Here is a 12,500-nt window from a genome sequence, read left to right as displayed (position 1 = left end):
CCATCAACTCCCCCCAGATTCTACCACAAGCCTGGACATTCAGGGCAATTTCTAGCGGCCAATTAGCCTCCAAACCCTGCTCATCTTTGGGATGAAGGAGGGAACCGGAGCACCCGGGGCAAACCCGCGCGGTCACAGGGAGAACGGGCAAACTCCAGCTGCGAGCTGCCGGAGGAGGTAGTTGAGGCAGGGACTGTCGCAACGTTTAAAAAGCATGGATAGATCAGGTTTGGAGGGATGTGGGCCAAACGCGGGCAGGTGGGACTAGTGCAGATGGGACATGTTGGTTGGTGTGGGAAAGTTGGGCCGCAGGGCCTGTTCCCATGCTGTACGACCCAATAACAGTCGATCTAAATGAAATTATATCAACAAAAAATGGAAAACTGGGTCTTGGATAAAAGAAATGTCAATGTGCATAATGGGCGAGATACTTAGGTGGCTGTGATTAGTTTAGAGATACAACGCGGAAATAGGCCCTTTTGGCCCTCCTGATCCGCGCTGACTGGCGATCCCTGCACATTAACACTATCCTACACCCACTAGGGACAATTTTTAAAAAACATTTACCAACCCAATTAACCTACGTACCTGTACGTCTTTGGAGTGTGGGAGGAAACCGAAGATCTCGGAGAAAACCCACGCAGGTCACGGGGAGAACGTACAAACTCCGTACAGGCGGCGCCCGCAGCCGGGATGGAACCCGGGTCTCCGGCGCTGCAACTCTACCGCTGCGCCACCGTTGTTGAAGTTTGTGCTCTCAGTGTTGAAGTTATTTGTTTGGTCGTGACGGTTTTGTGTTTTTGTGATCCTCTGCAGGGTCCGCCTGGACCTCCTGGTCCCATCGGTCCTGTTGGCCAACCCGGTCCCGGTGTAAGTATTGTCTCCGTGGAGTCCGCACGACACAATCTCCCCCTTCGCTCGCCTGTCCACTGTGCCGAGTTGGGAGGGATTTCCGAGCTGGCGGGGTAGGGGGTGATAACTGGGTTCCAGCATTGAACGTCGCCTCACCGTTGCTTGTGGTCTTTCCACAGGGGGCAGACGGTGAAACCGGAGCCAGAGGCCAACAAGGTCACTTTGGGCAGAAGGGAGATGAAGGTCCACGAGGCTTCCCGGGTTCACCTGGTCCAATTGGCCTGCAGGTGAGTGTGTCCGACCTGCGCGGTCTACGGCCGGCGATCCTCGACGCCGGCGCTCCCGGGGCCGGGGTGACGGGAGTGGGAATGTGGTGAAGTTGGATTGCGATGGGGATCTATGCTGAGTTGGTGGAGGAGGTGGGTTTGACGAGGGCAGACTGGGTGAGGACCCAGAGCTAAATTGGAGCAAGACTCTAAACAGGAGATTGGGGAGGTGAGATAGCGACTGGGTGGTGCAGGAGAGGAGACAGGATGTACTCCAAAGACAAAATGAAGAAATGTTCACAGTCCATAAGTGATAGGAACAGAATTAGGCCATTCGGCCCATCAAGTCTTCTCTGCCATTCAACCATGGCCGATCTCTTTCCCTCTCTACCCCATTCTCCTGCCTTCTCCCCATAACCCCTGACTCGTGTCAGATTTGGAAGGGAAACGGATGTACCGGCAAAGCTGGGAAGGGGGAGTGGGATCGGAGACCCTCTGGGGAGGGAAAAGGTTGATAAGGACTGTGAGGAAGTAAGTGAGTCTTCCTGAAGGCAAAATACCTAGATGTTAGATGGGAAAAGGTGGATTGAGTGTTGAACCCATAACTTGCAGTGTCTGTCCTCTGTCTGATGGTCAGTTCTTTTATTTAAGGGTTAGATTTATTATTGTCACATGTACCGAGGTGCAGTGAAAAGTTTTGATTTGCATGCTCTCCACACAGATCAGATATGCCAAATGTAAATACAGTAAACCTCTTTTGGTTATAGTAAGAGTATAGGCTGTTAATTACACTGCGGAGGCTATTGAAATTGTCCAGGCATTGGAATTGGCAAGGCATTGAAATTAACAAGGCATAGAAATTGACAAGGGATTGAAATTGACAAGGCATTGAAATTGACAAGGCATTGAAATTGTCACGGGATTGAAATTGACAAGGTATTTAAATTGACAAGGGTTTGAAATTGTCACATTGACAAGGGATTGAAATTGGCAAGGCATTGAAATTGACAAGGCGTAGAAATTGAGAAGGTGTTGGAATTGACAGGGCATTGAAATTGACATGGCATTGAAATTGACATGGCATTGAAATTGACAACACATTGAAATTCACAAGGGTTTGAAATTGTCACATTGACAAGGGATTGAAATTGGCAAGGCATTGAAATTGAAAAGGAATTGAAATTGACAAGGCATTGAAATTGTCGAGGAATTGAAATTGACAAGGTATTGAAATTGACAAGGCATTGAAATGGACAAGGCATTGAAATGGACAAGGCATTGAAATGGACAAGGCATTGAAATTGACAAGGCATTGGAATTGACAAGTCTTTGGAATTGACAAGCAATCGCTTTGGTCAACACTTAACTCTGTTAAACAATGTAACAAGCCTTCAGTATTTTTAGCTTGCAGTGACAAAAATACATTTTTAGCTTTTAAGAAAGAACTTTGTAATTGAAAACAACTAATTTCACAGAGTGACTGCCAGGTGGGCCAAATGGCCTAATTCTACTCCTATCACATAAACTTATCCATGAATGACATGGATAAGTGACGTTTGGGTTGAAAACATTCTTCAGACTGGACCCCACCTGAAAAGTTGGACCCGGAAGGTCATTTATCCATGATCTCCATGGATGCTGCCCAACTAAGCTGAATTACTCCAGCACTTTGTGTCTTTCCTTGTTATACCACCATCCGCTGTTCCTTGTTGCTACCTACCAACTAATCTACTTCATCCAGCAGCCTGGGACTGTGCTGCAAGGTGTCAGGGAGGAGAAACGAAGGGGTAAATATTTCACACATAGAATAGCTGTCGGCTGGAATGAGCTGCCAGAGGAGGCGGTACGATTAGGCTTGTATCCACTGGAATTTAGAAGGATGATAGGGGATCTTATCGAAACGTATAAGATTATTAAGGGGTTGGACACATTAGAGGCAGGAAACGTGTTCCCAATGTTGGGGGAGTCCAGAACAAGGGGCCACAGTTTAAGAATAAGGGGTAGGCCATTTAGCTCGGAGATGAGGAAAAACTTTTTCCTCAACCCAGAGAGTTGTGAATCTGTGGAATTCTCTGCCTCAGAGGGCAGTGGAGGCCAATTCTCTGAATACATTCAAGAGAGAGCTGGATAGAGCTCTTAAGGATAGCGGAGTCAGGGGGTATGGGGAGAAGGCAGGAACGGGGTACTGATTGAGAATGATCAGCCATGATCACATTGAATGACGGTGCGTACAGGCTCGAAGGGCCGAATGGCCTCCTCCTGCACCTATTGTCTATTGTCTATTGATACGATACGGTAGGATATGATAGAACTTTATTCATCCCTGGAGGGAAATTGCTCTGCAAACAGTCACAACACACAAACAACGCAAACTTGAAATTACAATTAAATTAAAAGTGAAAACAAAAGAAAAAGACAAGCGAGTTGGCTGGCTGCCGTGTGCACAGCGCCTGAACCGGAACAAACGATCAAACAAACGCAGGCTTATCCTCTGGGCAGAGAATTCTAAAACTAGAGTACAGCAGGAAGAGTAACAACATCTGAGAGGCATCGGGACAGCAACTTGAATGAGTAGGGGCAGAGGGATTCGGAATTAATGCAGGCTAGTGGAATTAGTAGGTCAACGTGATGGTCAACATGCACATAGAAAAAAATAGGTGCAGGAGTAGGCCATTCGGCCCTTCGAGCCTGCACTGCCATTGAATATGATCATGGCTGATCATCCAGCTCAGTAACCTGTACATAGAAACATAGAAACATAGAAACATAGAAAATATGTGCAGAAGTAGGCCATTCGGCCCTTTGAGCCTGCACCGCCATTCAATATGATCATGGCTGATCATCCAGCTCAGTAACCTGCACCTGCCTTCTCTCCATACCCCCTGATCCCTTTAGCCACAAGGGCCACATCTAACTCCCTCTTAAATATAGCCAATGAACTGGCCTCAACTACCTTCTGTGGCAGAGAATTCCACAGACTCTCCACTCTCTTTGTGAAGAAATGTTTTCTCATCTCGGTCCTAAAAGACTTCCCCCTTATCCTTAAGCTGTGACCCCTGGTTCTGGACTTCCCCAACATCGGGAACAATATTCCCGCATCTAGCCTCTCCAACCCCTTAAGAATTTTATATGTTTCTATAAGATCCCCCCTCAGTCTTCTAAATTCCAGCGAGTATAAGCCTAGTCTATCCAGTCTTTCTTCATATGAAAGTCCTGCCATCCCAGGGATCAATCTAGCGAACCTTCTCTTTACTCCCTCTAAGGCAAGAATGTCTTTCCTCAGATTAGGAGACCAAAACTGTACACAATACTCCAGGTGCGGTCTCACCAAGGCTCTGTACAACTGCAGCAGAACCTCCCTGCTCCTATACTCAAATCCTCTTGCTATGAATGCTAACATACCATTCGCTTTCTTCACTGCCTGCTGCACCAGCACGCTTGCTTTCAATGACTGGTGCACCATGACACCCAGGTCACGTTGCATCTCCCCTTCTCCCATTCGGTCACCATTCAGGTAATACTCTGCTTTCCTGTTCTTGCCGCCAAAGTGGATAACCTCACATTTATCCACATTATATTGCATCTGCCATGCATTTGCCCACTCGCCTAATCTATCCAAGTCACCTATCCATGTTCTCCAGAGATGCTGCCTGACCCGCTGAGTTACTCCAGCACTCTGTGAAACGTCACCTATCCATGTTCTCCACAGATGCTGCCTGACCCGCTGAGTTACTCCAGCACTCTGTGAAACGCCACCTATCCATGTTCTCCACAGATGCTGCCTGACCCGCTGAGTTACTCCAGCACTCTGTGAAACGTCACCTATCCATGTTCTCCACAGATGCTACCTTCTTCCCGATGGTAGCAGTGAGATGAGAGCGTGGTCAGGGTGGTGTGGGTCTCTGATGATGCTGGCTGCCTGTAGTTCCCTTCGATGGTGGGGAGGTCAGCACCAATGATGGACTGGGCAGTATCTACCACTCACTTCGTGCCTGGGTGCTAAGGTGGTGGAGAGGGCACTAATTAACTGGGCTGTTTTGTCCTGGCTATTGGTGCATGCCATTTGATTAGGTTTAGACTTACGAGCCTTGGAGTCAAATGCTTCTGATGCTGAGCTACTACAGCATTCTGTGTCTATTTACTTCTGATGATACATCCCTTCACACAAAGGGTGGTGGGTGCATGGAACAAGCTGCCAGAGGAGGTAGTTGAGGCAGGGACTATCCCAATGTTTCAGAAACAGTTCGAGAGGTACATGGATAGGACAAGCTTAGAGGGATATGGGCCAAACGCAGGCAGGTGGGACTAGTGCAGCTGGGACATGTTGGCTGGTGTGGGCAGGTTGGGCCGAAGGGCCTGTTTCCACACTGTATCACTCTGTGACTAGTGTAGCTGGGACATGTTGGCCGGTATGGGCAAGTTGGGCTGAAGGGCCTGTTTCCACACTGTATCACTCTGTGACTAGTGTAGCTGGGACATGTTGGCCAGTGTGGGTAAGTTGGGCTGAAGGGCCTGCTTCCACACTGTATCACTCTATGACTAGTGTGGCTGGGACATGTTGGCCAGTGTGGGCAAGTTGGGCTGAAGGGCCTGTTTCCACACTGTATCACTGTATGACTCTATCTGGCCCAATGCCAGCATATAGGATCAGTGTGGATGAGATGGAACATAAGGGCCGTGACTATGCTGTATCATTCTATGACTATATGGCCTCCATCACCCTGGCTGGGAGGGGGTGCAGAGAATTCCAGAGATTCACTGCCCCCTGTGAGAATAAACATTGCAGGAAGCTAGCAACTTGAAGTAAAAATTCTGGACACAAAGTGCTGCAATAACTCAGCGGGTCAGGCAGCATCTGTGGAGAACATGGATAGGTGACGTTTCACAGAGTGCTGGAGTAACTCAGCGGGTCAGGCAGCATCTGTGGGGAACATGGATAGGTGACGTTTCACAGAGTGCTGGAGTAACTCAGCGGGTCAGGCAGCATCTCTGGAGAACATGGATAGGTGACGTTTCACAGAGTGCTGGAGTAACTCAGCGGGACAGGCAGCATCTGTGGAGAACATGGATAGGTGACGTTTCACAGAGTGCTGGATTAACTCAGCAGGTCAGGCAGCATCTGTGGAGAACATGGATAGGTGACGTTTCGCTCGGCACCCTCCTGCAGACCTACTGTGGTTGGGTTTGGTGTGGAGGGACGAAAGCTGGGGCAGTACAAAGCCTGGCGAGTGATAGGTGGATACAGGTTGTTGATGGGCAGAGAGTTGGACAGAGATGAAAAGACAAAAGGTGTGAGAGATAAGGATGGAAGAGGTGAGAATTGTGAAGCCAGAGGAAGGAATATCAGAGGAAGGAGAGGAAAATGTGTGAGTCCAGGTTGAGCATGAGGAAGGATTGGGAGGGAGGAGCAGGGGGAGAAGGCAGGGCAGGAATTGTGCTTTTAGGTCAGTTACCTAGAATTGGCAAATTTAATATTAGTACCATTATGTTGTAAGCTGATACGGTTTGTAGCTGACGAGGCCTGTGTACAATTGCTCCTTGTGGGTAGGGAGTGTGTTGGTTGACACAATGGTGCAGTTGGCACATCAGCTGCCTCACGGCGCCAGAGACCTGGGTTCGATCCTGACCTCGGGTGCTGCCTGTGAACAGTTTGAACGTTCTCCCCGTGACCCGCGAGGGTTTCCTCCGGGTGCTCCGGTTTCCTCCCACACTCCCAAGGACGCGTGGGGTTTTTGTGTGTTAATTGGCCCTCTGTAAATTACGTCTAGTGTGTAGGGAGTGGATGATAAAAGTGGGATAACGTAGAACTATTGCGAATGGGTCGGCGTGGACATGGTGGGCCGAAGGGCCTGTCTCCGTGATGCATCTGTCAGCCATAGTCAATGCGTGCTTTGTGTTGCAGGGAATGCCTGGACCATCAGGGGAGAAGGGTGAAACGGGTGACGTCGGCCCCATGGTGAGTATCTTCGTTGCCGCACTGGTGAGATTTGGGATCTGACCCCCACTGTCAAACACCATGTGGTCAGAGCATCGGTTATGTTGAAGGTACGGGCTTTAGATGCCCTGCTAACCTTCGAGCGCACTGCCCTGAGTGATTGTCCATTGACTTCTCTTTCTTCTTCTTCTTCTTCACAGGGTCCACCAGGTCCTCCAGGACCGAGAGGTCCAGCCGGTCCATCAGGAGCAGACGTGAGCTCAGCTTCTCTTCATTATCTTCAATTGAACTTGCCACTCCCTCAACCCCCCACCCCCCAAACTCATGCTTCCCATGTTTTCTCTTGCAGGGTCCCCAAGGTGGTCCTGGGGGGGTCGGAAACCCGGGGTCCATCGGCGAGAAGGTGAGCTATCAGCAAACGGAGTTCAGTGATGGCACAGACCAACGTTCTCACTTGTAGACATAGACCATCAAACCGTACAGCACAGCAACAGGCCCTTCAGCCCAACTTGCCCACAAAGTCCAGAGGGAGGTTGAGCAGGCAGGGACTCTATTCCTTGGAGCGCAGGAGGTTGAGGGGTGATCTTATGGAGGTGTACAAAATCATGAAAGGAATAGATCAGGTAGAGGCTCTTGCCCAGAGTGAGCGAATCGAGGACCAGAGGACATATGAGCATAATTAAAACGTATAAATTGTGCATAAAATCACGAGAGGAATGGATTGGGGAGATGCAAAGAGTCTCTTGCCACAGTGTAGGGGAATCGAGGACCAGAGGACATAGATTTAAGGTTAAGGGAGGAAGATTTAATAGGAATCTGAGGGGTAACTTTCTCACACAAAGGGTGGTGGGTGTATGGAACAAGCTGCCAGATGAGGTAGTTGAGGCTGGGACTATTCCAATGTTTAAGATACTGTTAGACGGGTACATGATTAGGACAGGTTTGGAGGGATGTGGGCCAAACGTGGGCAAGTGGGACTAGTGTGGCTGGGACATGTTGGCCGGTGTGGGCAAGATGGGCCGAAGGGCCTGTTTCCACATTGTATGACTATGACTCCATGCCAAACATGATGTCAAGATAACCGATCTCCTTTTCCTGCACCTGATCCACATTCCCCCATTCCCTGCATGTCCATGTGCCGATCTAAAAGCCTCTTCAAACATCATCATCGTACCTGCCTCCACCGCCAACCTTGTGGAAAGCTTTTATTCCTCCGTGCTAACCAGTCAGAGGACGGGATGGAACTGAGACCACTGGTGCTGGGTGGAAGCGGTGTGAAATGCCAAGCCATGGATGGTATTCAACTTAGACAATAAGTAGGAACAGGAGAAGGCCATTCTCCCCCAATCTCTTGCTCCACCATTCATTAGGGACATGACTGATCTCCCATCACTCGCCCAGCCTATCCATAGATTCCCTCACTGATTGGAAACCCACCTCTCTGAGACTTAACGTACCCATAGGCCTACCCTGCCCCACATCCCCCCTCCCCTCCCCCCCCTCCCCCTCCCCTCCCACCCCTCCCCCCCTCCTCCACCCCCTCACTGCTCTCCTTGTCATAGAATTCCAAAGACCGTCAAACTCTTGAGAGGAAGAATCGTTCCTCAAGGAGAGACTGGGCAGACTGGGGTTGTTTTCCCTGGAGCAGAGAAGGCTGAGAGGGGACATGATCGAGGTGTACAAGATCATGAGGGGCATAGATAAGGTAGATGGCGGGGAACTTCTTCCACTGGTGGAAGGTTCAACAACGAGGGGACATAGATACAGGGTAAGGGGAGGGAGGTTTCGGGGGGATGTGAGAAAGAACTTTTTCACCCAGATGGTGGTTGGAGTCTGGAACTCACTGCCTGGGGTGGTGGTGGAGGCGGGAACACTCACAACGTTTAAGAGGCATTTGGATGGGCACTTGAAATGCTACAACATTCAGGGCTACGGTCCAAATGCGGGAAAATGGGATTAAAATTAGACTGTGTTTGGTAACGGGCGGCACGGACACGATGGGCCGAAGGGCCTCTTTCTGTGCTGTAGGACTCTATGATTCTATGATTCTATGCCAAGAGAGGCACGGTGGCGCAGCGGGTAGAGCTGCTGCCTGACAGTGCCAGAGACCCGGGTTTGATCCAGACTATGTGTGCTGTCTGCACGGAGTTTGTGCATTCTCCCCATGACCTGCGTGGGTTTTCTCCGGGTGCTCCGGTTTGCTCCCACGCTCTAAAGACGAATGGCTTTGTAGGCTAATTGGCTTTGGTAAAATTGTAAATTGTTCCCAGTGTGTGTAGGATAGTGTTAGTGTACAGACTCAGTGGTAAATGGGCCTGTTTCTGTGCTGTATCACGAAATTAAACTAAACCCAACTAAAAGAAATGAAATTAAACTAAACCACACTAAACTCAATTTAATTAAACTAAACGACACTATACTGTACTGTACTACACTACATTACAGTACACTACACTACACTATACTACACTACACTACACTACACTACACTACACTACACTACACCACACTACACTACACTACACTACACTACACTACACTACCCTACACTACACTACACTACACCACACTACACTACACTACACTACCCTACACTACACTACACCACACTACACTACACTACACTACACTACACTACACCACACTGCACTACACTACACTACACTGCACTGCACTACACTACACTACACTGCACTGCACTGCACTACACCACACTACACTACACTACACTACACTACACCACACTACACCACTCTACACTACACTACACTACACTACACTGCGCTACACTACACTACACTGCACTACACTACACCACACTACACTACACTACACTACACCACACTACACTACACTACACTACACTACACTACACTACCCTACACTACACTACACTACACCACACTACACTACACTACACTACCCTACACTACACTACACCACACCACACTACACTACACTACACTACACTACACCACACTACACTACACACTATACTACACTGCACTACACTACACTGCACTGCACTGCACTACACTACACTACACTGCACTGCACTGCACTACACTACACTACACTACACTACAGTACACTACACTGCACTGCACTACACACTATACTACACTACACTGCATTACACCACACTACACTACACCACACTACACTACACTACACTACACCACACTACATTACACCACACTACACTACACGACACTACACTGCACTACACTACACTACACTGCACTACACTACACTACACTGCACTACACTGCACTACACCACACGACACTACACCACACTACACTACACCACACTACACTACACTACACTGCACTACACTACACTGCACTGCACTACACCACACTACACTACACTACACTACACTGCACTGCACTACACTACACCACACCACAGTACACTGCACTACACACTACACTACACACTACACCACACTACACCACACTACACTGCACTACACTGCACCACACTATACTGCACCACACTACACTACACTACACTACACTACACTACACTACACTACACTACACTGCACACTATACTACACACTACACCACACTACACTACACTACACTACACTGCACCACACTACACCACACTACACTACATTACACTACACCACACTACACTACACTACACTCCACTACACTACACTACACTACACTACACTACACTACACTACACACTACACTACACTACACTACACCACACCACACTACACCACACACTACACCACACTACACTACACTACACTACACTACACTACACTACACTACACTACACTACACTACACTACACTACACTACACACTACACTATACTACACTACACCACACCACACTACACTACACACTACACCACACTACACTACACTACACTACACCACACTACACTGCACACTATACTACACACTACACCACACTACACTACACACTACACCACACTACACTACACTACACTACACCACACTACACTACACTACACTCCACTACACTACACCACACTACACCACACTACACTACACTACACTACACTACACTACACTACACTGCACACTACACTACACACTACACCACACTACACTACACTACACTACACTACACTACACTGCACACTATACTACACACTACACCACACTACACTACACACTACACCACACTACACTACACTACACTACACCACACTACACTACACTACACTCCACTACACTACACTACACTACACTACACTACACTACACACTACACTACACTACACCACACCACACTACACCACACACTACACCACACTACACTACACTACACTACACTACACTACACTACACTACACTACACTACACTACACTACACTACACTACACTACACACTACACTACACTACACTACACCACACCACACTACACTACACACTACACCACACTACACTACACTACACTACACTACACTACACTACACTACACCACACTACACTACACTACACTCCACTACACTACACCACACTACACCACACTACACTACACTACACTACACTACACTACACTACACTACACTGCACACTACACTACACACTACACCACACTACACTACACTACACTACACTACACTGCACACTATACTACACACTACACCACACTACACTACACACTACACCACACTACACTACACTACACTACACCACACTACACTACACTACACTCCACTACACTACACTACACTACACTACACTACACTACACACTACACTACACTACACCACACCACACTACACCACACACTACACCACACTACACTACACTACACTACACTACACTACACTACACTACACTACACTACACTACACTACACTACACTACACTACACTACACACTACACTACACTACACTACACCACACCACACTACACTACACACTACACCACACTACACTACACTACACTACACTACACTACACTGCACACTATACTACACACTACACCACACTACACTACACACTACACCACACTACACTACACTACACTACACCACACTACACTACACTACACTACACTACACTACACTACACTACACTACACTACACTACACTACACTACACTACACTACACCACACTACACTACACTACACTACACTGCACACTATACTACACACTACACCACACTACACTACACACTACACCACACTACACTACACTACACTACACCACACTACACTACACTACACTACACTACACTACACTACACTACACTACACCACACCACACTACACTACACTACACTACACCACACTACACTACACCACACTACACTACACTACACTACACCACACTACACTACACTACACTACACTACACTACTACACTACACTACACCACACTACACTACACTACACTACACTACACTACACTACACTACACCACACTACACTACACTACACCACAC

General features: G+C 48.1%; 1 protein-coding gene across 1 annotated transcript in view; it reads left to right on the top strand.

Moving 5' to 3' along the window:
• Positions 1-12,500, top strand: part of LOC144602743 (uncharacterized) — an 85,326-nt gene that overhangs the window by 17,098 nt on the left and 55,728 nt on the right. The window contains exons 9-13 of the mRNA XM_078415881.1: positions 817-870; positions 1,032-1,139; positions 7,021-7,074; positions 7,254-7,307; positions 7,403-7,456. Of these exons, the coding sequence (XP_078272007.1) occupies positions 817-870; positions 1,032-1,139; positions 7,021-7,074; positions 7,254-7,307; positions 7,403-7,456 (324 nt within the window). The remainder of the gene's footprint in view (positions 1-816; positions 871-1,031; positions 1,140-7,020; positions 7,075-7,253; positions 7,308-7,402; positions 7,457-12,500) is intronic.

This window comes from Rhinoraja longicauda, chromosome 19 (assembly GCF_053455715.1).
Source record: "Rhinoraja longicauda isolate Sanriku21f chromosome 19, sRhiLon1.1, whole genome shotgun sequence".
NCBI lineage: Eukaryota > Metazoa > Chordata > Chondrichthyes > Rajiformes > Arhynchobatidae > Rhinoraja > Rhinoraja longicauda.
This window is presented reverse-complemented; position numbering and strand designations above follow the sequence as displayed.